At 28.0% G+C, this 27,216-nt stretch overlaps 2 protein-coding genes across 7 annotated transcripts; one reads left to right on the top strand and one right to left on the bottom strand.

Annotated features, from left to right (window-relative positions):
• Positions 1-7,209: 7,209 nt before the first annotated feature.
• LOC132949414 (calcium uptake protein 3, mitochondrial) lies at positions 7,210-22,129 on the top strand. 4 transcript variants are annotated; one of them, XM_061020289.1, is made up of 11 exons: positions 7,210-7,569; positions 14,162-14,306; positions 14,936-15,094; positions 15,180-15,262; positions 16,098-16,163; positions 19,114-19,203; positions 19,456-19,655; positions 19,887-20,015; positions 20,086-20,255; positions 21,079-21,236; positions 21,462-22,129. In XM_061020289.1, exons 1-11 carry the CDS (start codon positions 7,360-7,362, stop codon positions 21,531-21,533), a joined length of 1,482 nt encoding a protein of 493 aa, XP_060876272.1. In that variant the 5' UTR covers positions 7,210-7,359; the 3' UTR covers positions 21,534-22,129. The 4 variants fall into 4 exon arrangements, with proteins under 4 accessions (XP_060876272.1, XP_060876273.1, XP_060876274.1 ...); XM_061020290.1 differs by lacking the exon at positions 16,098-16,163 and having other exon boundaries at positions 7,211-7,569; XM_061020291.1 differs by lacking the exon at positions 19,114-19,203 and having other exon boundaries at positions 7,211-7,569.
• Positions 13,927-25,676, bottom strand: LOC132949416 (protein phosphatase methylesterase 1). 3 transcript variants are annotated; one of them, XM_061020296.1, is made up of 9 exons: positions 25,344-25,676; positions 25,081-25,261; positions 24,213-24,322; positions 23,895-24,143; positions 23,445-23,510; positions 23,236-23,377; positions 22,984-23,161; positions 22,492-22,624; positions 13,927-17,235 (listed from the first exon to the last, which is right to left on the bottom strand). In XM_061020296.1, exons 1-9 carry the CDS (start codon positions 25,409-25,411, stop codon positions 17,223-17,225), a joined length of 1,140 nt encoding a protein of 379 aa, XP_060876279.1. In that variant the 5' UTR covers positions 25,412-25,676; the 3' UTR covers positions 13,927-17,222. The 3 variants fall into 3 exon arrangements, with proteins under 3 accessions (XP_060876279.1, XP_060876278.1, XP_060876277.1); XM_061020295.1 differs by having other exon boundaries at positions 13,927-14,300; XM_061020294.1 differs by lacking the exon at positions 13,927-17,235 and adding an exon at positions 21,702-22,049 and having other exon boundaries at positions 25,344-25,675.
• Between the last annotated feature and the right edge of the window lie 1,540 nt (positions 25,677-27,216).

Raw genomic sequence — 27,216 nt, 5'->3', positions numbered from 1 at the left:
TGAAAAAACTGGGGTTTCCCCTTTTATTTTTATATTTTCTTATAGTAATGGATTCCCACATAATGAATGTTAAAATGTAAATTAACATGAAACAAATTAGGGATGCTAAGCACACTCAATCCCCCCCCCCCCAAATTAAGCCTATGTCTGTCATAACTATATTTGAAGCATTACTACTGAACACTGCTTTAAGTTTCAACATAGAGGGACGAGGGTTGGCTATAGAAGAAACTGATCTAGTTGTTACCTTAAGGACCAAATGTAAGAATTCTTAGTAGTCTTCAAAATAATCGCGAAAAAATGTCTATGCCAATTCAGTTTTCAAAAAAATAGATTTTTACAGAATTTTTATATTAGCATTTACTAGATATACATTATAGCTACTATAATTTTTAACATATTTTTTATTTATGAATGATTGAACTTTTGTTTGTCAGCTCTGAAGATTCCTCATAATTCATTTTTACTGATATTTAAAAAAAAGTTTAAAGCCACAAATATATTTTTTGAGCGATTGTACTTCAAATAATAACGACATTGCGCGGGATACCTACTTAAACATCTTATAAAGATTTATCCTCAAAATTGTTGATAATTTGTTATTTTTCAAATAAATTAACTTTAGAAACTAAAAACATTCCACTATACGTCTATACCTACATAAATTGTCATTACTCATCGGTACACCGTGACATTTAAACTATTTTAAGGCATTTAAAATTGTTGAATTTTCAGTTTTTATGAAAAATTTTAGGTCAGTCAAAAAGCTTTAAAATTGAGTATAAGACTCCATATAAGTTATTCTTATAGCAAAATAAAAATATTGGAAATAATTAGGCACAATTTTTTTAATCGTTTGAAGTTTCAAATTTTAATAACTAAGACTCTTAAATATATTTAGATATTCTTATGGCAACCAAAAAATCTCAAAAATAAATATGCATACAATTTGTATAGACTTTTCAAATACAATTTTGAATAAATTGAATATTAAACCTTTAAACGGAAAATAAGAATAATTCTAGTTACCTTGTTATGAATTATAATATTTAAAAAAAATTTAATTATTACTTAATAGGCATTGATACTTTTTATTATTTTATGCGTACCTACCTATAATTATTTTTTATTTACACTATCATTTTCAAAATATTTTGATTATTTTTAAAGTATTTATTTGACAAACGTATTTATACCATTCTATGGTACGAGGGTATTGATTTATAGCTTGAATTCACAAAATTAACATGCGTTGTCGCTTTGATATTGGCAAAATTAGTTTAACCTATACAGTATACCAGCTAGTATGTAATAAAAAAAAAAAAATTATATATCCTTAGAAATAAAGACTACTGCAGTCTCCGCTCAGAATCATTTTATGCAATAGTTTATCATTTAATTCAAATAAAACATCTATTACATTGACCTACAAATTGACGCGAGTTACTCTTAAATTCTACTATACAGCAGAGATACTTTCCCAATTTTTTTAAAATTTATTTCGTAGTAATTAAAATGTTTATGACATATAGATTTAGAATTGAGAGATTTTTTTATTTAGATTTGAGAGTAACTCGTAAGGATTGCAAGTTGCAACAGTAACATATTTTATTACTATTTATTTGCCATTGAGCTCATTACGCTATATTGGGAAAAAAATTGTTACATTGCTGAAATGTATAAACATTCTATTCTATCTTGGTTATTGTACTTTGCATTACATACTAATATTAAACTTTTTGATTGTGCTGTAGATAGACACTCTATAGATAGGTAATCTCTAAATATATAACATATTATGTTACATTTCAATAGAATCTTTTATACAGTATATATGATATACAAATTAATAAAATCATTTTACCATATTGTCTTAGAAATATAAGTAAAACAAAATAGGGGGCTGTAGCTCTCCAGTATTAAATAGGTTTCAAGTAAATACCTCGACATTGAGTAAGTTACTAAAATGCAGGTATGTGTTAAATGTCAATTCAATAATAAATAATTATACATAAAAAACGATTTTAAGCATAGACGGTCAGTCAGCATATATAAGAACATATCGTTTTAAGAGAAATATTTTATGTGTAAATTCAATTTTCTCAACATTTAAAATGCATGCAGAATCATTAAAAATTATTTACGATCTACGGTCTAATTATTTTTTTCTTATTTCAGTATTAATAATTTATATTGGAACCTTGTATTATATTTTTAAGCTTTTGGAACACTTTATAGAAAATAACAAAAAACAAAACCAAGGATATTAAACAATTTATTATTTTTATTTATTTATTTATTTATTTATTATTAAGTTTAACGGGACAAGCCCTTTTACATAGGATATAATACATAATAATCAAGAAAAACCATACATATAAAAATAATTAATACAGTTTGAAAGGTGAATTATAACAAAAATTTACATATATATAAAATAATTAAATTTCAATTAGATAGTAGGTATAAAGCTTTTGATTTAAAAGATTCACGAGACATAAAAAATAAATCGACTTCATTACAAATTGAATTACATAATAATAGAGCTCTAGGAAAAAATGAATCTGAACATATTTTTTTTTTATAAAAAGGTACATAAAATTTTATTTTATTATTTTAATAATAATATTAAAATATTCACAGATAATTATATTTTACTTTTGTTTTTCCTAATTATTTTAAATATTAGATATACTATACATAGGTATCTTTGATATGCTGTCGCACATTGTCCGCGATCCGACGTATAATGGTCGGATTGCCTACCAGGGTGGCTGTATTGCACTTACTGCTGCGAGTTACATCCCAATAAGGATTTGAACAATTACAATTTTTTAAAGGGTTGTCATTTTTTAAGGACAACGAAGTGCACGGGATTAGCTAGTTATAATATAATTTATTTATATTGCCAAAATGCAACGTCAATAACATTTAACTAAATATAATTTAAGATACTACGCACATAGTACATACCTACCTAATCGATATTATTTAATCATATTTAAATGCACCAATTTATTACATTTATGATTTATCTATCATATACATTTATCATTAACAATAATTAGAGCCTAGAGGTGTAATTTCTAATTTAAAATGTAAAAGGTTAAAAATATTATCCATTTAAAATTACATAGATAAAAACTTACAAAGTACCCTATTTACACTATGCTATATCTATATAATATATTATACAATCTCACATTAAGTATTTATCAACCAATTTAACGGGTTTATAGTTTTTACTAATGTTACTTATTGGGATCATTTGATGTTAATAAAAAAAATAATTAATACACTTATGAATTATTGCACGTTATTAGTTAGTAAAATATATACGGTGATTTTAGAATTATTTATTTTATTAAACATGAATAATAAATATAGTTGATAGCTATATTTGATTAATTTAGTTTATTTTAATATTATTTTGGTACTCCTATACCGAGTCTATATTATGTATACGTAATTATTAATAAAAACAAATAACAACTTTATCAACTCTGCATGCCATTATTATAGATAATTATTCCTATAATAGGAATATATAATATTCATATTCAAAAATGTAAATTAAAAAAGGTGGATAAGTGGATGACGCTCTGCTGTACAGTAGGTTACAAGTGGGTCACTGTAATGGATGGTGTTAAATTTGAATTTTGAAATGATATAATATCATTGTATAAGAAAAACGATTCTGAGAGAAAACGGTCAGTCACTAGTCAGCCTATGATTTTACCAAGTATATTTGATGATATTATTGTGAATAAAGTAATTTATATATAACCTATTTACGTGGAGCCTTGTTTTAAATTTTCAATCCTTAGCCATAAAAGTTAAACATTTTATACATTTTTAACTACAAAATAATTAATAAATTATAAATTTGATAAATGTTGTCAAAATTTGAACTTTAAATGCTTATAAAAAAAATTGTGCCTATGTATTTTTAATATTTTTTAACTGATATTAGAACGATATATCAGGAGCCTTATATTAAATTTTAACGCTTTTTTACCCAACAAAAAAATTTTTATCGATATTTATAGAAAAAAAAACTAAAAAAATTGAAAACTGACAATGTCCGTAAACTGCTGAAAAAGAGTCAAAATATTTTCAAAATTTTATGGTGTATAGAAAATGCTAATATAAACATTCAGTGAAATTTTCAAGTATCTACAATCATTCGTTTTTTAATTACAATAAAATAAGAAAATTGTTACATGAGAAATCGAGTGAATATCAAATGTTGTAAAAATATAAATTTCAGACGCTCATAAAAATTTAATTTAAGTTTCTTGTAGACATTTTTTTTTTTTGATAAAGGTAGACAAACTTATGAGTAATCTTATATTACATTTTAAACAACGATATATCAGGAGCCTTCTATTAAATTTTCAAGCTTTTTTACTCAACAGATAAAATTTTATTGATATTTATAGAAAAAAAAACTAAAAAAATTGAAAACTGACAATGGCCGTAAACAGCTCAAAAAGAGTCAAAATATTTTGTAAATTTTATGGTGTATAGAAAATGCTAATATAAACATTCAGTCAAAATGTCATGTCCCCATTTGTTTTAGAGTTACACCAAAAACCAAAATCGATTTTCTCGAAAACAGATTTTGCGTAAAAATTCCCGTTTTTCCTTAATTTTTCTTTCGTTTTTCACGTCGCTTTTGGAAACTACTGGGAAATTTTTACTTTTGACCGCCCAAAGTACCAACTAGATTCACTTTCCTATCAGAAAAGTTACTGTTGAAGAAAATCCAAGCACTTTTACTGTCCTAAAAGGTGATGACAGACACACAAAAAAAAAAACACACTTCATTGTAAAATCAATACATTCATCGCTTCGCTCAGAATCTAAAATCAAGTTTTTAGAATAATTCAAACAATTACTAAAGAAGAAATATTGAACTAAAAGTTTTAAAAATAGAAATATATAAATACTGTTTCTCAAATATTAACCTTTAATAACTATAATATTAACCTAGTATTTTTACATTTTATTTGTTTATTATAAATTATAATTTATAATACTCTATTTACCTTTATTAAATGACTTGCATCTAAAAATGTCAAATATTGGGAAAACAAATTAACAGTGGGCTTGCTGTCGACGCCTGCCATACTGATGGTTAGGCGGTTACCCCACCAGTAGGATAAACATTATCAGCTTGCGTGTAATTTCCCTATATTCCGTATACGTTTTGCTTCAAGTGAAGTGTATTTGAATGTATTTGATAATATTAGTAGAAATTGTACTTACCGACGTATACAGTTAGCTATATCAGAGTATAAAGTTTTGAGAACAATATTAATTTACTAGAAAAAGTAAAATAACCGATATAAAACTGTATGTGTATATCCCGAAATGGCCAGTATGATTACATTTTAGAGATATACATTGTTTCTAACACATATCCTTCAGAAATTAGGACTGAAATTCTGGATAAGGATACCTACAAACTATAAATTATGCAGCTGAGTCAATGAGTCATTGGCATTTAAAAGGTTAGTTCTTTTTCTTCTTCCAGTCTTCGTAACTCTCCAAGACCTCTTTTGTTTCGCCGCCATCGCCAAATCCCTCCACTTGTCTCGACCCTGTACTATATCTCTCTAATTTTGTATTCCAAGAGCTTTCGACCCCGTGATATTTTTCCTTTCAGTTTCCAATTTAACACTATCTTGGTTACTGCTTCTGTATTACGCCTCGTGACATGTCCTAGCCAATGTATCCTTTGACTTTATTAACCTTTATGAAGCTATTAAATATTACCATTTTTAATTCTTCCTTCAATTCTTGGTTAAACTTCATATGTCATTGACCGGTCATCCGTCTTTGTATCCCTGACCCGATCGCATATCCTTCTCCAGATTTTGTTTTCAAACGTTTTCAGTCTTCGTTGTTTTACACTAGTTATTGAAGGGCTTACTGCAACAACTAGGCAAGTCAACTTTTCTCGAAAATCATTTTTTGATTGTTTCGAATGCGCCATATTATCGTCACGGTTAATACTGTTCAAAAACAAGGTATGCCCAATCGTTGTTTACGGAGATAACGTGCTAATGGACTTACCACCTTTAGTAGTTTATGGTTAAAAACAAGGCAAGTCTGGGCTTCCCTGGTTTTTGCAGCTAATAATATAATGTCATCATATATTTTTTGCTTTATAACAATATTAAATATCATATTTTATGATCAAAAAGTCATGTAAGTCCATGCCAAAAAAAATGAACATGAACAGTATTAGGTACACCCCATGTTAAATTGTTAAAATCATGTCGAAAAACGATTCTGAGCCGAGACGGTTTGTTCACCAAGGATATTTTATATTATATTATAATTATTAATATGGTTGTTAATGCATTGCATTTTCAAGCATTTGACCCAAAGAATAAAATTTTATTGACATATATATAAAAAAGCCTAAAAAAATTGGAAATTGAAAATATCCATAAAAAGCTCAAAACAAAATATTTTGAATATTTTATGGTGTATAGCAAATGCTGTTATAAATGTTCAGTGAAAATGTAAAGTATCTACGGTAATTTGTTTTAGAGTTACATCAATAACCAAAATTGACTTTGTCAAAAACTGGTTTTGCGTAAAAACTCCTCTTTTCCCTTAATTTTTTTTGTTTTTCCCGGTATTTTCCGGTACTACTTCCGGTCGTTTTTTATTTTGCAGACCTACCCATGCACCAACTAGATTCACTTTTTCATCAAACAAGGTACTGAAGATGAAAATCGAAGCATTATTTTGACTACGTATCGTGTACCCAGACACAAATAAAAATAAAAAAAACACACATCATTGAAAAATTAGTACAATCAGAATCTAATATTATTATTATATACAATATACCTATATTATAATTTATATATGGCAACTGGTATTAAACTATTAAATGTGAGTAAATTAATGCAACTTGGCGACTGCCGTGTCAAGTAAGTACCTACTGACTAACCTACTCATATGTGCCTAAATGTGTCAGTGCCCGATGCCGAGAGCCCAGTAGCTGAGTAGCATAATAATACTATTATAGGTATAGGTTTTATTTTTTTATTTATAGTAAATTCTACTATTTAATATCTCACTATCGCCATCTAGTAATTGGAATATACTAAAAAACTGCCATATGTTTTATTATCATCATTTTAATATCAGAAAACTTATCAATTTATCATCATTCAGTACCGATATATTATTATTATACAAACTATTTTAATATTATTTATTAATTGAATTTCTGAAATTTAGTAAGCAATAAAAATTAACTTAATAATAATATTACCCTGGTTTAATTATAAATATTGTTTTTAATATAGTATAGTTTATGAACTTGCTAGAGAAATGAATTCTTCTAAAGTGTTGAGATGTAGCATTCAGTTAACTAGACTGCATAAAATCAATAATATTCCTGTTGGCCGTAGATTTTCCACGGGTTCTCAACTATTACGGAAATATTCAAAGGTTGCTGGGATCACAGGAGCAGGCATTATAAGTATCATAGCATATGGGTTTACATCTGACTTCAAAGTGTATGCCTATTCAAAGAAAGATGTAAGTAAAACTTATTACAAATGTAATTCATTGAAGTTGACAATTTTGTACATAAAGATGATAAACTCTTATTGATAGCGAGTACATCTACAAAACATTTTATTTTGATATACACAAATACACAATCATGATCTATAAGAGGGCTACAACTGTACCAGAATATTGTCGATTGAGAGAAAATACCTAATTAAATTTACACTTATATGATTTACCTTTAATAGGTGTATAGATTTAAGATGTATATTTTTAACGTGTAACCACTTAAAATACGTATAATTGATACGTGAAATATATAAATGCCTAAAATGCAAATTACAATTCTATAAATGTAGATAGGTATATTATTATAAATTAGTCATACTACTAGGTCTTATTATCACAATGTATCTTATACATTATGATATATACCCATTCTTTAAATTTTGAATAACCGAATGCTAATAAATAACTTCAACGGTGGACATTTGTCATAAATTAATAAATGTTCTACTACTAATGCGCCGTCCCATATTTGATAAGGCTAAACCATAGGCAGGGAAAAATTGAAATTTCAGACCAGCATAGGAAAATAACTTTTTAGCGGTCAACTAATAGTCATGTATTTGTTTGGGGCTTGGAAGCAAATGTACAATACTGAAGGTGGTAATTTTTTTTTAGTCCTTTTAAATGGGAGGTAAATATTTATTGACATGTTATAATATATTCATTGTTCCAAACAAAAATGATTATAGGGACATGGGAGGGGGGGCAAGTGCCCTAGACAATTATTTTAAAGGGCGGAAAATGTTTATATATGTACTTTTTTAGGGGTGCCAATGAAAGTTGGCACGGCACTGGCATACAAAGATATGAGATACCTACCTAGTTGTTATTAGATGTAATTTTTAGTTAATAATCACATGGCCTACTTTAATTATTACTTTTTGAAAAATTCTATACAATATTACTATTTACTTTCAACCACTAATTTCTATTTTAATGATTCATTATCAGGACTCTTTTCCTATTTCACAGATCGGCTGCTAACTTCCCACAATATCAACCTCCTTCTCAACTCTCACTCTTGTACTATTATTTTCACTAACATGTACTTTATTAAACACTGGAGCTTTTCATCTAACTCAAATCTATTTATCTGTAATGTGATTGTTATTTTACAGTAACAGTATAACCTGCATAACTAAAAACCAAAATAAAGCTAAACATAAATGGATTTGGTTTTACAAAAGTATATTACTAAGTAATAACTAGGGCTAGGATTTATGTATCATAACAATTGGTAAAATATGAAAAAATATGTAATATAGTATGTTTATAGTACAAAAAAGGTGTTTTTCCGTGGACCATGGGTCTTAAAAACTGTATTAGAAAATTCTTACTTATATGTATTATTATAATGTTAGTTTTTTTAACTAAATAAAAATAACTATTGGAGTTAAATTAATTAAGTTGTTTATATGAACCTATGTATGCCTATAATATTATATATATATATATATATATATATATAATATATACACTTACTTAAGTACCTACCTACTTTTCTTAGAAACATTTTTTAAACTTATTAATTTTAAATGTCTAATATTTTTAATTAAACTATTTATGTTTTGTCCATTTAAAATTTAAATTCATTTTTTTACAACAATTTAATATAAATGTATTGAATAATTATATAACACTAGGTATCAGTGCTGTAGCCAGAGGACAATGGTGTTAAGTGCCTCCCCTAAAAAAAAAAATGTGATAAGTATTCTATACTCTGTCCAGCAATAGTTCTACAAAAATTAGAGAAAAAAAAGTGGCCAACCAAAAAATTTTGCAGAGATGTCAGTATTATTTATTTAAACTTAAAACTAAAATGATATTTTTTTTCATTTTTTGTTAAGATTTGAATAGTTTTTATAAATTGTAATATAAGAATAAAATTGACTAGTACTATTAGTAGTATATGAGTAGTACACAATATAATATGTATATCTAAATTATCTAAAGGTAGATAAGTATATTTCAAGATGCAAAGCATGTCGACGGAGGACGTACAGCAATCATAGTAGGAATATTTAAAAAGTTTTTTTTTCCCCAAGAGATTTACCTCATCCAGTTAGTATTAAGTATTTACACATAATTAAAGATGACGATAACGATATAATACAATCAGTATTCTACAGTAACAACAGCTTTTGAAAAGCAATGATGAAACAGTCGACAAAAATACCCTGTGGTGTCTCACCAACCGGCCATTTATAACACTGATGCTATCTGAACTCGGTCGGTCTACCCCCTTGTCACCTTATTGTTAAATGTTTAGGTCTACTTACATAAATATAGTAAAACACACAAATATTGCTCCCTGCTAGCACGTTAGTAAAAAAAAAGTTGGATGTCAAGTTTAACATTTATTGAAGATCGTTTATCTTAGTTTTATTTCTTGATAATATTTATTCCATATTTCCATCATAATATTATATTATTATCTATGTTCATTATACGTTTTATATTATACTAAGACTGGAAAATTACTTAGAGAGTTTATCTTTTCAATCTTCAGTTTATTTATTATTCAACCGCGTAATTAAAGATTATTGATTTATAATTATGTACCTATATTAATATTTGCCTACATAATATATTGTTCCAAATGTCAAATATTGAAATATTTAGTTATTTGCTCTGAAAAATTTACCTTTCAAAATAACATTAATTACCTAGGTATGTAAATTAACGTATATACATAATAAATAATTTGAACTTATGAAGTAATTTTCTATTTTTATAGATAATATAAAAATAATGGGTTTAATATTTAAAATACTAAACATAGGTATTATATAATATGTTACTATGTTAGGTATACTATTTAATACTATAATAGTTATTTATACTTTATGTAGTAGGTAGTACCTACTAGCGGTATCGCGGCAATATGTTACCTATGTTATGTAAGTATAATAAAAGCTTAAAACAAATTGAAGTACCTATCTATTACCAATAATTGTGGAACGGTTAGCTTAGGTTATCCTTTTGCTAAAAATATAGATAGTAGATGTAGATCCTTTTCAGAAAAATATTATTTTACAATGTTCAAATCTTGTTTAAAAATAGGATTTAGTGGCTGTGTTATACGATTATAATTCAAAAAGCGTGTTGTAGATAGTCCAGGCTATTATTGGCGTGCGTAGACTTTTTTCGCAGAGTATGCCGATCTTTTTAATATACCCAGCTAAATACAAAAAAAAAGGTGGTTAAGTGGATGTCGCTCTGCTGTATAGTAGGTTACAAGTGGGTCACTGTAATGGATGGTGTTAAATTTGAATTCAATGATTAATGATATAATATTATTGTATAAGAAAAACGATTCTGAGTGAAAACGGTCATTCAACCTATGATATTACCAAGTATATTTGATGATATTACTGCGAATAAAGTAATTAACTCTGACAAATTTCTTTGAAATAATTCTCACGAAATAATGGATTTTGCCTATTAAAATGAGTTTCTAATCTATTTTAATATGTAGGTATAGAGGTACCTACTACCTATACAGGTAATCTGTGGTGATTATGAAATATTGGCCCATGATAATATAATAAAATTATGAAATCTAATTAATATTTGATATCAATGCTTAACTCCCAATATTTTAATAAGAAAAAATGTTTAAATTCTTATACAGAACTAAGATACTATGAACTATCTAAGTTCATGATTCCAATCAAAACATTTACAAATAAAAACTACGATTATGATAAATCTGCAGTGGTTGTCCCTATAAATTTGTAAAACTAAAGGCCCGCTGGATTATTTTTCCACGGGCATTGAAGTTCTAGTTACGCCGCTGAGTTAGGTTAGGCCTACCCTAGGTATATTTTTGTTTGCGAAATCGGCTGCTACACCCATTTCCATTTAATTTCAAATTTTTATTCAACTAGTGTATTTTCAAAACATTTAATTTTTACTTATATTATAATTACCTATTTGTATTATTGTCATTTTCGTGTGGTAAAAAAAAATTCAAAAAATCTCAACTTGACCAAAAATAATGAACTAATTTTGATTATTAAATTAACTTAGAAATATGTTCTGTTATATTTATAAACTACTATAGATTAGTAAAATATTATGTAATATAGCAAATAGTCTCTAGGTGATTTTCGAGTTTACCTAAGTTCCTTAAAGGGCCTTACCTAAGAACCAAACCTATTATACCGATGTGGCGATGTAATAAATTTCCTAATGCCTATCATCATCTCACTTAAACTAGTTAAACTGTAATCATATACCTTTGTAGTTGCATATTACCATAAGGTAATTTAAAATACTTATGTAGACATGTAGTATTACACAATATACAACACTACTACTGGAGTACAACATACTTCTACGTACCTATATACAACATACATGTCCACATAATGTTTTCCTTGAATAGTTGGATACCATCTAAAAATTCGTGAGATCGTAAATATTCATTGTTTTAGTGTGTTTAAGTATGGCTTGGGTCTTTGAACAATAAAAACAACCCTTTGTTGTTCTCCTTAATAGTCTGATGTCTTCACGATATCTTTTATTTTAACAGCCCATTAGATTCATTTCCAAGATCACAGTCGTGTGAAACTAAACATCACGTACATTTTGACATCATGATTGATTGTTCAATCAATCGCCAAGCTATATTTTTACTATAAAAGGGTAAATGTGTTTAATTTAAATTGTGTCTTGATAATTTATATACCCTTAATATTATTGTTCTTATCAAGAAGTTCTTAACTGCTGACTCTTCTTTATTACTCTCGTATTTTTTTTCGGCTTCATATAGTAGCGTTGAAAGGTGTCCGAATTTACAGCTGTGTTTTTTTCCGAGAAAGTTTGATAGTCCATCTGTTAGACGCATTTGATGACATACGCCTTGAATGACCCACGTGTGTGAAATAAAATCCAATAGCTATGAAGGAAGAAATCAATCAATTTTGTTTCTTGTATTTATTCACAACTAATTTTAAAAATACTTTTTGGGATAATTATTTGTTATTTTAACAGCTGCTACAAGGGTCTGCCGTTACATTTTTGGGGGTGAACACTTATGTTCGGGCATTATGTTGCCTCTACACAAATCTATTCAGTGGGTCTCATTTTTTTCTTGATGAATAAATAAATAATATACTTAACATGGTATATTAATATGGAGTGTCAAAGATGATATTCGACCGAACCATCCTAACTTCTGAACAACCAGTACGACAGTACGTCTTTAAATTGATAAGGATTATGTTTTTTTATAGTTGATCACTTGTTGGGAAAAAAATATTTATTTATCTCAACAAAAAGATTTTTAAACTTTTAAAATATTTATAATTTTGTATTATAGGTATTAAATAATATGATTTAAATTTAATGTTTTATACTTAGTAAGTTTACAATAATCCTGTATTTAATAATTATTACTATTTCATAATAGGTACTTGTATTATACGCAAATAATATGACTGTATATCAATATGTCTTATTTTATTTTACCACTAACAAAGTTAAAAAAGTTCAATAAATTGTAACTAAATATGTGCACGAATTATTTTAATATGTTATATTAAAATAAGAAATATTCAAACATATGATATTTTCTTGAAGAATATGTTTTATGCAATTTAATGGTGATCATCACCGAGTTCTAAAAGCTACTGAGTAACTATTGGTACAATCACGATGGTACGATTGTTTTTACTTTCTTTTCAGAAATTTAAAGATTTTTGAATATTTAAGTTTTGTCTAAGAATTTTTAAGACAGCACAATAACCATAATTTAAAATAATATTCAGTCGAATAATCTACTTCTGCAACACTGGTTAATAATAATTAATAAACACTACGTTTTCCGTAATACTTTTAAAGTATCTTTAAAATTAAAAAATATTGTTATTATAACGCCCTTGAGGTTATTGGAATCTAATTGGCATTCTAGATTAGACATTAGACAATCTAAGGTTATTGTTTCGGATTTGAGTACGTGTAGCAAAATTATTCACATAACAGTGATAAGATGACGCAGTTAATTTAAATAATACATATTAACTATTAGAACATTTTCAAAGAATAACTGTTAGCAATGGCTTGAATGCTTCTATACCGAAAGACCCAAATTAAATAATTAATATGAACTATATTCACACGTAATGTTTTTTTTTTATTGAAATCCATCAATGATACAAAATATCAGAAAATATTATGAAACCTGTAAAAATGTAATTCATTGAAATAATTTGAAGATAATGTAATAAATAATAATAATATACATTTTAATTATTTTTCTGGCTATAGGTTGAAAATTTGTAATGTATAATAAATAGTAATACATGTAAATTGAAGACAATTTTGTAATTGTATTTTTTAGTAATTAATAATTATGATTTTAAATAATTTATATTACAAGTGTTATATGTATAACTTCCAAAATTATCCAACACATACCTAATTACTTTTTAGTTACCTATTAAATATATTTAGATTGTAGATTGTTATTGATTTTCAAATTGGTAAAATTATACAATACAACAAACATTTAACAACAATTTTACAATTTATTTACATTATACAGAGAGCAAATGACGAATATCTAAGCGGTCTACACTTGACATCACGCGAGAAACGTTTCATTAAGTTCGCTTCAGTTGAATACCATGGACAACTTTATATGACTCCGCAAGACTTTTTGGAATCATTCGTTGACGAGCAACCTAGAGGTATAAAAAAATCATCTACTAACAAAATAATAAGATTATTTCATTAACGTTTAAAATATTAAAATATATAATCTATAGAGTATAGACTATACTAATATTATAAAACTGAAGAGTTTGTATATTTGAATGTTGTGTCTGTCGTTCACCTTTTGGGGTAGTAAAAATGCTATTAGTAATTGTATTACTAATTTATACGTGATTTTATTTTATTTTATTAGAAATGCGGTAGGTGACCTACCTGTGTTGAACTATTTTTTTGTCAAAACATCGCATATAATATATTATTAATTAATTAATAATTATTATAATATTATATCATATATTGATGTTATTAACTTGTAAACATGATCCTAGAGCATAAACACCTTAAAATTAGTCTAAATATTTAAAAAAATGTTACTATGTATAAAAAATAATAATATACGTAATGGCGAAAAGTTTTAAGTGCCTATGATTAATATTTTATAAATAAAACATATAATAACTAAATTTGGTGGAGGAATAACCGTTATTTTTCATAAATTTGGCTTGTACACTATATTTACCATAATAATATATTATATTTACTAAATAATGCATACATAATATAGATCCTCCTTTAATTTCCAAATTTGTGTTTTTTTTTCTAGCTCGGCTTCAGAGACACTTTATGACTGATAAAGATTTGGATGAAATTCGAGATAAAGTACCTGGGCTAAAAAAGGGATCTTCACAACTTTTTCGAACACTCAGAGACAAAGGAATCATATCGTATACAGAATATTTGTTCTTACTATCCGTGTTAACCAGTAAGTAAATCATGATATTAAATATATATTTCCGATTTGGCATAATATATTTTATACTAATTGTGAATTTAAAATCGTTTTGCAGAACCACAGAGTGGATTTCGTATAGCATTTAATATGTTTGATACGGATGGTAACCATAGGGTAGACAAAAATGAATTTCTGGTGGTAAGAATAATATTATCGCACATACCGTTACCACATAATTATTAATTATTGTACGTAATATAGTACCTATAAGTATTTTTAATAATACAGTAATACAAAGATTAAACTTATTCGGGTTTAAATTTTTTAACAAATAAATTATCTTCATAACGTAGGTAATTATATTATATTAATATTTTATGTTATAATAATTATGAGTTATCGGCGTCTTACTGTATTTTTGAAACATTGAGTTTTACCTTATACCATCCTGCATGTTTTCACCATTTTCATTTATATATTTTCACTTTTATAATTTCTGGACGTAAAACTTTTTCTCTTATTGGGGTTTAACGTTCATATTGCATGCATTGATAATATATAGGTAGATATGTATTTTATCTTACAATCAAAGTATACAGTTAAAATGATATAGGTACGTGTATAGCTGGTACCTGTATAGCTTTCTTCCAAACTAAAATAATATTTTTTTTTCACCCTAGTAGCTAATTAAACTGAGTTCAATGCCTCAATTTTATACCTATTTCATTTGAATTCTTTTGCATTTAAATGTAAATCTTACAGTTCGTTCGGTTTTATTAGACAAATTTTCTACAAACAACAATATATAAAAGTTAAGTGATTCGTATTTATTTATTTATCGCGGTAACTATACTTGATTCAACTGTTTGTTTTGAACGTTGTTCAATTGTATAATATAATAAGATAAAGGTTTAGTTTTCCAGTTTTTTTTGTTCTCACTAAATATTTTTCGTTTAAAAAAAATATGTATTGGGTTTTTTAATGTCGTTGTTCACATTACTTTTATTTTATTATTTATTTTATGTTTTATCAGATAACACGGCTCCTAGCTGGAAAACCAGCCTTCAGAATAGATCTTAATAAACATGCTAAAGAAATTGTGAGTGAGTTGTCTATAATATGGTTATTTATTTATTATACTTTTTAAATACGGATAATAGGGTGGCATCTAGGTAACAGTACTTAGTGATAATGACGGTTGAATATACCACGGTTCATGATATCTAAATAAAGTATCCTTTAAGAAATTTAAAATTAATCTATTCGGTGTGGAGCATACATAATAATAACTCATAATTATTAAACAATAACTCTATAATTATAACTATTATTACTACCGAAATATTTTACGTATGCACGACAACACCTTATAATATTGTCTATTATCATTACTTTATTGTTGTTTGTTCTACTAAAAAAGGTAAAATTGGAAAATTAAAAATAAAGTTTATATAGAAAGCTAACTTTAACTGGAAAATCGTTGACATGTTTAGTACTCTATTCATCTTAACTTTAAATGCGTAGGCACTTATTAATAAAAATATGATTGTTCTATAATCGATATTTATAAAACAAAATTGGATGAATTGTAAATTAATATCATGCTTCTCTTGTTTGTCTGTATTTTGTGTAATGTCTGGGTCATTCATTTCTCGTCCAAACTATATAACTGTCGTTTATATTTATAATATATTGACTAAACAAATATTCTCCCATAAATTACAATAACAAAGATCGCACATCACTCGTCACCAGTATAGGTACCTAAACAATTAATATTCGTCTTGTTGCCTATTATCTGTTCGCGGTTTGTCCGATGTAATTTGTATGCTTTTATTAATACAAATTAAAATATACCTATACTTAATACAATTTACGAACAACGTGGACATAATATAATATATATAGTTACAATACGTAAAAACACTAATAACCAATTATACTTACTTTACTAATATGATGCTTTACAAATTACAAACCCGTAACATATTGCATATGAGTATATAACTTATTCTATATGGAATTTAAATATATAATATCGCATTCAATAGGTCCCTCGTGCCTATAGTTAAAATATTAAAATTTTATGTATTACTGTATTAGATAAAATAGCAGTCAAAGCGGTTGGCATAGTATTATTTTGTTGCGTTGTACCAGTTCAACTATTTACGCTGAAAATTACGAAAATAAGAAAATTTAAATATAATGGAGGTTATTTTCAGAACCCATGGGCACGGATTAATATACTGGATACGCAACGAACGTATGATAAAATATTTCTGATAAGGCACCTAGTTTTGTATTCAATATATTAATCTGTGCCCACGGAGTATAGTAAGCGGTACACATATAGAATATGCGTAAAGGAAGATTTTGGAAGGGGGCAAGACAACTTTACATTAAATAGTTGAACAAGAAGTGAAACTTGGATTAATGCTCCATTTTAATGGATGAGCTGGTTATAATGGCCCCTCTCAAATAGGATATTTCCATGAAGTGCAAAAAATGGTTAATTATAGCGAGAATTTTGTTGATCCTCGGTAACAACTTGGTAAAAACTAAAAATACAATAATTATTGAGTTTATATGGTGTCTTATGTGAAAAAAAATGGTGTAGCACAACACCAGGATTGCTCCCGAGGTTTTATGATATACATATAACTATTTAAAAATTTTAAAAAACGTAAATTTAGAATTTATTTTTAATCGAATCGTGGTGGAGTATCTTTATTCCTTATAAGTTATAATACTATTTTTAATAAAACTATTTGGTTGCTTTCGAGGGACATGTCCATTGTTTTTAACAATTATATATTTACATTAAAGTAGTTTGAACGGTGATTTATAAATCTTAAAAATAATTATATCATATTATTTGTAATTTCAATAATAATTTTTATTATAAAACTAAATACCTACATTAAAAAAATATTTTACTATTTATATATATAAATAGGTAGACAAGTTCAAGGTGGACTGTATACATTATTAGATCACAGGTAAGCCGCAAATATATTTTTAATTCTCGTTTTCATTCACAAAAATTACGATTTTTTTCAATGATTCTAATTTAAAAAAATAATTATTTTACTTAATGGTTCTATGACGGCTGTGGACAGCTCCCAGTAATAGTATATTGTGTGGCAAGGGCGGGAAGTGAGCTATTTCGCCCAAGACTGACACACATACTATTTTTTGTCACTCCTCTGCATTCATCGATCACGGCAAAAACAATGCAGAGATCTATGCAACAACTAGACTATAATTCTACAACAACAATATTTCATGAAAGAAACGATCTGGTTTTATTTATTTTAAGCGTCACGCATGGAGGTTAATATGATTATAATATGACTATAAGATTATTAAGATGTAACCAAAGGTTTATGTTTTGTAAGGACCATGATATAGATTTAAGTGTCTGTTTGTGTAATTGTGTAGGGTATACTCGCGTGAAAAGTGAGCGCAGCACTTTTTGGGATATCCACTTTACCGCCCGGCACTATTAGGGATTCCCACTTTACCGCCCGCTGGACGGAAAAAGGACGCTTTCCAACGCGTCAACCGCTATTGAAAACCAAACTTTCGGTGCAGGCGTGACAATAAATTTTTGCCCGCGAATGAAATATCTCACTCCCGCCCTTGCCACACAAAATACTATATAATAACATTCAATATAATATTATTTTTTAAAATTGGTTGCTTTTAAAAACTTGATGTCTTGTGTTTGGGGGGGAGATGGGACTCGACACTCGAGTATTATTGTTAAAAACGATAAGATTTTATCGTTTTGCATCGAGGACTATAAATTCATCTGTCGCACACACCCATCCTCCCCTAAAAAAATATATATATTTGTGTATACATGAATACATAACACATTCTTATGAATTATTAACATCGTCACCGTATATTTGTCTACCCTATTATCCTGCAAAGTAAAAGTAAAAAATAATGGAAATTTTGACGATCTGGTGAGGGGAACAAAATGTTACGTGGCTTAAAAAAATGAGTGGGTGCTTATTTGTTATATAAATGTGATATTACAGTTGTCCCAATTATCTACGAAACAAGTCGCTGTCGTTCAACGGGTGCCGGACGAAGATTCAAACATCATTAACCGCGCTGCTGATGATTTGGTCGGTTTATCTTTTTGTTTACGTATTTATTTGCTTTGCTTTCTACACACACACACACACACACACACATATTGTTTATATTGTGTACATTTTATGTTTGCGTGTTGCGCTTACGACTTTTTTTCATTTATCCACAAAATATTTTTTGTTTAATAAACGTACCTACACAATTGCTACACTACCTACTACTTACTTAACAATATACTAACACAATAAACTGTGTACAATTGACATTTGACGTATGATGTTTAGATGGAAAAAATCTTTAGCCAGTCTTGGAAGGACAAACACGGCGTGGAAGACGGCAAGCCCGACACGGACAAAATAGGCGCCGACGATTTTGTTGATGACGCTCAGGGTCTACAAAAAAAACATTTGGTCGACACCACGTTGATCGTTCATTTTTTCGGCAAAAAGGGAGACAACGTGCTACTGTACGAAGACTTCAGAAAGTAATAATTTTTGCATTATTATGTATTTTATTTTTACATATTATCACATTTATAATATATCGTGGTGTGCGTAGAAAACTCAAACTATGGGCATTTTTTATTAAATGGGATGAGAGGTTTTAAACCGTTTAAATTCGTTTTACTCGTAGATAATCAGGTTAGGTACATCGGACCATGACAAATTAGATAGGTATTAAGGTATCTTCACAGTATTTTGATACTTTCTGTTAGTTTTATGGAAAATCTACAAACTGAAGTACTTGAAATGGAGTTCCAACAGTTTGCCAAAGGAGGAGATACCATAAGTGAAATGGATTTTGCCAAAATATTATTGAGATATACTCACTTGGATACTGATCTGTAAGCTATTTAAATTTATTTTATACACTGTTGATGTCTTTTAAAATTTGGAAATGTATATTTACAATAGGTGCGATACATATCTGGACCGATTGTTGGAGAGAATCAAAATGGACAAAGGCATACCACCAGGCATTTCGTTTGATGAGTTTAAAGTGTTTTGTCAATTCTTAAATAATTTGGAGGACTTTACTATTGCTATGAGAATGTATACACTGGCCGATCACCCAATATCTAAAGGTAATAACTAATTAATTAATAAAATATTAATATCTGAACAGCATAAGCAACTAATACAAAATAGAAAATGCAGAGGGGCTGGAAATCACTTAAGGGGCCTGCTACTGCAGTCAATTTTAGCTCAAAACTCAAAATAGTTTTGACAAAATTGAAGTTAATTTTGGTTTTGAAAAAAAATTTGATCTATGCAGAAAATTGTCTATAGATTGTAGATTGTCTCTATTATAAAAACTAAATCTTATATTATTGTGAACTGTACCTAATTGAAAACTTAAAAATATGAGTTTTTTCAAATCATAATTTAAATTTAAGTTCATATTAAATTTTTTAGAATCAAACTCAGACAATGTTAACTAATTTTAATGTTTTTCAAAACAATAAGCAAGTTGTCGTAAAATTTGTATAATTAATTTTATATTGTCATAGATTTAATTTCATGTGCATGCGCGTACAGGAATGGTGACCACATATAATTTTACGCACACTAATAATCATTTACAACTAACCCATAGATCCCAGTCGGCTCAGACCCCCATACCTGGGCCCCTTTATTTATTAATAATTATTATACATTTTACAAACTATGAAGTTGTGTGGTTTTAGTTGTTATGAAATTATTTTAATTTGCTTATATTGTACAAAATATATTTTATAATTATTGCAGTTAAAAAAATAATGTTACCTATCAATCATTTATTTACTTAAGAAACTCAGCTAAATTACAATTGTTTAACACTGATTAACATTTAGATGTAGAAACTCCATCGTTCATTGGTATATTTTTATTTTAGCCATTAAAATAATATTTTAATTTACTTTACAGATGAATTTCATAGAGCTGTTAAGATATGTACAGGGACCAGTTTGAGCAAGCACCTTGTGCATACTGTGTTTGCCATCTTTGACGAGGACGGTGATGGTCAATTGAGTTATAGAGAGTTTATTGCTATTATGAAGGACCGGCTAAATAGAGGATTCAAGGTACTAATTTGCTATAGTATTTCATTCTACCGTTGTGATTGTTTTCAAAATATGAACATTATATAAATTAATTCCTTTTAGGTACTTTCGTCAATGACTCGTGACAAATTCTTATTAGATAAATCCATAGCATATTTTTTTGTAAATATTAATATATAAAACTGTTCATAGTATTTAAAAATTAAAATATGTATTTTAATAATTTATGTTGGTACTTTGTTTTAGTCATACACAAAAAATGAAGGATGGGATGCATTCAAAATCTGTTTGAAACATGAAATTAAAACTCCTAATTAATAATTAACTCTAGTTTAAATTAAGTTTTATTTTATTAAATGTTTGTCTCTTTGTAATAACTTGAGTAACTTGTTTGTTTTTCAATACATAAATATTTATAATAGATACTTAAATTAAATTAAATTTTTTCATAGATATAACTAATGAAAAAAGAAATTTCAAAAGAAATATAACACAAATAAATTTTATTAAGAACACTTAACAAAATCAAATTCCATATGTATATAAAAATACAGATTATTGTAAACTGCATAGGAAAATTAATTACACATGCTTGATTTTTATAAGTACAGTATTAATTATTAATAGGATACAGTTTATACACGCAATTATATGTTTGTCATTTTAATAATTGTTTATATAATTCAATGTTTTTGTTATAGTTATAAGCATTTGTATTAAAAATATATAAATATGTCTAACTCTTAAATCGACATACCCAATAATCATATTTATTTGAGAAGACCATTGGTCAGCTGAATACTTGATTAAATGGCTTAACAGCCAGGAAGAATACTGCAACACACATTTGAAAGTATATTGAATACAACATTGATATCAAAACAACATTTAATATAAATATTATAAAAAATGTATGTTTGATTGTATTAGTCACTTCCATCCACATCCATCCTAGACTATTTATTAACGCAATATTGTCCAAATGAAAAAAAAAAATTTAAAAAACTGTCATACATAGACATTATTTTTTATATAAGTTCATTTTATAAATTGTAATTAATTGCTGCCTGTTTGAATCAATGAATTGTTATGCAAATGTATGATACACAACCTAACCTTTTCATTAACTTTTATCTGCAGTCTTGTGACCCTTCCAAAATGTACCTAATTATTTATTTTAGTTTATTTTTATTGAATATTTTTAAAAAATGCATGTACATTGTACAATCACCATATTTACAAAATATTTCAAATTTAAACAAATATTTTAACTTACCGAACAAAATCTCCTGTTGGATTAGCAAATTTGTTTCGTACCAAAAAATTTGACAAAATACTTGCGACTTTTTCTGGATCATCTTCTTGTACAGCATGTCCAACTCTAGTTAATACTTGCATTTCAAATTTACCTAAAAATGAAAAATAAAATAAAATATTTTTTAATTTATGAACAATTCAGAATAATACTAATCAAGGCATTAAATTCACTTCTAATAAATACAATTATTCATTAATATATTAATATGTTATTGATTTGGCGCGGCGCAGTGGCTAAAATCAATCACCGAATGTGATTGAGAGTAAACAACGGCCGCTGCACTAGTTCCCGGAGAGATGACCACCCGAGTCCATAGTAGCAAAAACCTTGCCACAAATACATGTGTTGCCAACCAACAAACATACCAAACGTAATCCCTACAATAGCTAATTGCCATAGTTACCGGGCTCTAGACCAATAAAAAAAAAAATAATAATAATATTATGTTACCTTGCATTTGACCAACAGTCAAATCTTTGTCCATACGATCAATGTTAGCCAGTAATAATAATTTTTGCGCATGTATAGATAAGAATTTTTTTGAAAGTCCTTGAAACCATCCAGGCCAATGCTTTTCTGTCTTACACAAATCAATTCTCCATGTATAATTGCCCAATGATTTTTCATTCTGGAAAACATAAGATATAAATTAACATACTCATATAATATAATAATATTAGTAACTACATAGGTTAAACTCACAGAAAATGAAGATGCACCACACTCTTCATCTTCTATAATAGAATCTATTGAATATTGAGGTTCTGAAATAGCTTCTGTTAATACTGGAGTCTCAATTGTTGGTTCCTCAAATTCGTCCGTACCAAGTTTACCAGTGGCAACACTAAAACCAAAACAATTAGCAATGTTTAAAATTTAAATAACAGATTAATGAATAATTATAAAATTACTTTTTTATCTGTCCTGGAATGGAAACTCTGGCAGATTCTTCGTTTTTTATATGACCATTTCCCATTCTAAATTTGCAAACAGTAACAAAATACATTTAATGAACACTAAAAACATGTAACTTTCTATCAATAACTTTTGAAAATGTGTACAGATAATCTGGTATTTCAACATTAAGTAGTAACTTATAAAATTACAAGTTTTTAATAGTTTAAACACATGTTTTCTTTAGACACTTAAAACACGTTAACTAATTTTAAATGAATTAAATTTTATTACAATAAATATTATATATTATTAAATATCATTGTTATTTTTACTAATGTACTAGCGTTTTGAGGTAAATTTTAACATACTTTAATGTTTTTGGTGTACCTGTTATTATTAATTAGTTAAATACTTAAGCTGTAACTTTAAATCTAAGTCTTAAACATAATATATTATATACATACCCCCATGAAATAGCATCCATTAAACTTTTAAACGATTTTGGACGACTTCTCAAAAAACTTTGCATACTAGCTAATGATTCCATTGCTGAACCTTCAACTACATCGATGACAACCAAACCAATAATTGGCAAATCTGATTCTGCTGTAGAAGCAATATTTACAGCAATAGCTCCTCCAAGACTATGGCCCATTAAAACTATTGATGGCATTTTGTCTGGATATGATTTACGTAGTAAACTTATGATATCGCTGCAATAAATTTTAATAATTCAATTAAAATATTCTGTACAAAAATTTAAATGTACCAAAATAGTATACCTAGTAAAAGTTGTCATAGATAAATCATTATCATCTGTTGTAAATGAATTCCCATGCCCTCGAAGATCAACTGCTAAAACTTGGCATTCACATTGTTTTACTAAATGTTTCTAAAAAAAAACGATTTAATTTACAATATACCATTTATGATTCTTGAACACTATTTAATTTAAAATCATAATATTGTATTAAAGCAATAACATTCATAATGTAATTTGAAATTACAATAAAATATAAAATAATTATATAACATTTTAATCCCTGAATAAGTTTGGGTCATGGAACAAAATTGGTTTCTTGTTTGAGAAAGAAAATAATTTAATAGTTCAAAGGATTACATTAAATTGTGTCATATGTGTTTTCAATTACTAATACCAAATGCTTATGACTGTTTAAAATGTGATGTAGGTGGGTTAATTTTTCAAAGCAATCACCCAAGGTTAGGTGTTGTATACTCACATTATATTAATTAAATTAAAATTGTTTACAAAATCAAGAATTTAAATTCTAAAGACTACATGAATATTATGCTTGCAATGCTTAATGCTTACATATATATCTACATAATACATTACAACACTGTGCATCAAAAAAACGGAAACATAATTTCATACAACTAGTATTAATTGAAAACTAGTGATAGTAACAATGCGACGTAATGTTTTTTAAATTTTTTTTTTAATGATATTTATTAATTTGTTTTCAATAATAAACTGTGATTAAATAAATATTATTTTTGTTTTATTATTATGTTCTTCTTAAAATAAACATAATACCTACTAAATACTAATCCTGACAAAATATCAGGTAAACTAATACTAGTAACTACCAAACTGATATTACATCACTACATTATGGATATACTCACTGCGAAAAGAGACCATGTGAGGGCATTAAACCCCCCGCCGTGGAGCAAGACAATCAGCACGGATTCAACATTGCCCAGTGAGTAGGTCGCAAACTTGTTACCATCAATGTCAACAAAGCGTTTGTGTTCAAAATACTCACTCCAAGATATAGGAGTCAACTCTTCAAATGAACGGTTCAATCTAAACGAACAAGCCGACCCGTTATTAATACAGTAGGTAATACAAATGCAGCTACATTTTGTTTTACACTTTGTACACATACCTAGTTTTTCGCTGAGGCGGTTTTTTAAAGTTTCCTCCGTGTAGTCCGAATTTACCAATATGAGACATGGTGAGCTGTAAATATCTGACTATATTAGTGTTTTTTCTTTCGCATGTCTTGAGCACCAACCGATTGATGTTTTTTCTTCTCTTTTAGTTGAGTTTATTACAGTTAATCTAAGTAACAAAAAGTAGAAGTTCTACAGTAAAACGTAATTCGTATGAATGCGGAACGGACTCCTGACACTCTTGTACAATGTATACAGTTCTGTTTCAACATCTAAGTCAAACTCAAACACTCAAATCCTATATTCCTATCACTAATTACTATCATGCATCAGCTTACCTAAAAAAGGATACACAATGATAATAGTTACCACTGATAAACCGTTATCATAATTCTATTTTGATCTGTCGTTCTGTCTGCAGTCTGCACCATAGACCTATAACCACGAATTAAGATATACCTAAATCTTAATTCGTGCCTATAACCTATGAACAGCGCATTCCACTCCGCCCTGCCAACAATGCACGGGAATCATATAAGAGAAAGAAAGAACGAAGAACGAAGAGAGAAAAGAGAGAAAGAACATAAAGGGGGTAATCACATGTCTATCGTCTATGGAAACTAATACTGTATTTCCCTCACGTTCTCTTTACTCTTTTACTCTATATCGTACCCCTGACCTCTCTCTCTATGCGCCGTCCATTAGTTTATAGGTCTGTGGTCGGCAACCATACCAGTCATGGAGGACCTCTACGGTTTGTCTACCATAAATTCTGTTATACACTTATACCTACCTATAACCGGAGTATAACTATTGGCTATTATTATTCTATATGGGTTATACTTGACTGTAAATGTCTAATTATAAACATTCAGTGAAAATGTCATGTATCTACGGTCATTTATTTTAGAGTTACACCATAAACCAAAATAGATTTTATCAAAAATCAATTTTGCGAAAAAATTCCTGTTTTTCCTTAATTTTGTTTTTTTTTTCGGGCGTTTTTAAACTACTTATTGGGAATTTTAAACTTTAACCTCCCGAATGCACCAAATAGATTCACTTTCCCATCGAACAAGATACTTGTTGAAGAAAATCCATGTATGATATCTACTACTTATTGTGTACGCAAACACAAATAAAAAAAAGGTGGGTAAGTGGATGTCGCTCTGCTAAGTACAGTATAAGTTACAAGGTTTCAATGATCTTTAACAATACATTTTAGAGGTTTACATAAATATTAAACATTAATGAATAAATATTTTAGTAATATATACAAGAACATGCTTGGGTTATCACTCCCAGTGGAGAGGTCCCGGCCTTGGTATAATATTTTATACTAAGTCTAAAGTCATTATAGTCTTCGGCGTTTGATACGCCTTATGTCTTGAGAGTTATCAAGTACCTAGTTGAATTGCTGCTGGATTGGTGTGTTGATCTAGCCTCATCTCGTGTTTTCTGACTTGTAAGGTCTAGTTCGGAGTGTTTACCAATCAGCCAATAAAGTTTCCTCAATTTCTCTGTAGTTTGCAATTTCTTATGGCGAACGGTGGGGTGGATGACAAGCGGTGCTGTCGCATCTCAAATTATGTATTCTGAGAATATCACTATATCTATAAATAATCATAATAATATTGTCCCAATAGTTGAATAGTACGCAAATTGCGACCCGTGTGGTCGTGTGGTTTTCTTAGGAACGGGTTAAGATCGTCTGTTTAAACACTCGGTCACTCGGAAGCGCAAATGTATGCAAACCGGAGGGCCCTGTTCTGATAAAATATAATAACACAGTAAAATTATAAAAATTAGTGTATATTCATCAATAACTTTTAAATAATTTGAATTGAACATGATGAGAACATAATG

Source organism: Metopolophium dirhodum, chromosome 7 (genome assembly GCF_019925205.1).
Source record: "Metopolophium dirhodum isolate CAU chromosome 7, ASM1992520v1, whole genome shotgun sequence".
Lineage (NCBI taxonomy): Eukaryota > Metazoa > Arthropoda > Insecta > Hemiptera > Aphididae > Metopolophium > Metopolophium dirhodum.
The sequence above is the reverse complement of the archived record's forward strand: the minus strand, read 5'-3'. Positions and strand labels throughout refer to the sequence as shown.

Coding starts and splice junctions, on each gene's coding strand:
- LOC132949416 (XM_061020295.1), bottom strand. CDS start 25,411: ATGTCTCATATTGGTAAATTCGGACTACACGGAGGAAACTTTAAAAAA. Junction 24,323..25,080: donor TCACATGGTCTCTTTTCGCA/GTGAGTATATCC, acceptor GTTTTTTTTTAG/AAACATTTAGTAAAACAATG. Junction 22,625..22,983: donor GACTGTTGGTCAAATGCAAG/GTAACATAATAT, acceptor TTTCATTTTTAG/GTAAATTTGAAATGCAAGTA.
- LOC132949414 (XM_061020289.1), top strand. CDS start 7,360: ATGAATTCTTCTAAAGTGTTGAGATGTAGCATTCAGTTAACTAGACTG. Junction 19,204..19,455: donor ACCGCGCTGCTGATGATTTG/GTCGGTTTATCT, acceptor TATGATGTTTAG/ATGGAAAAAATCTTTAGCCA. Junction 20,016..20,085: donor ACTCACTTGGATACTGATCT/GTAAGCTATTTA, acceptor TATTTACAATAG/GTGCGATACATATCTGGACC.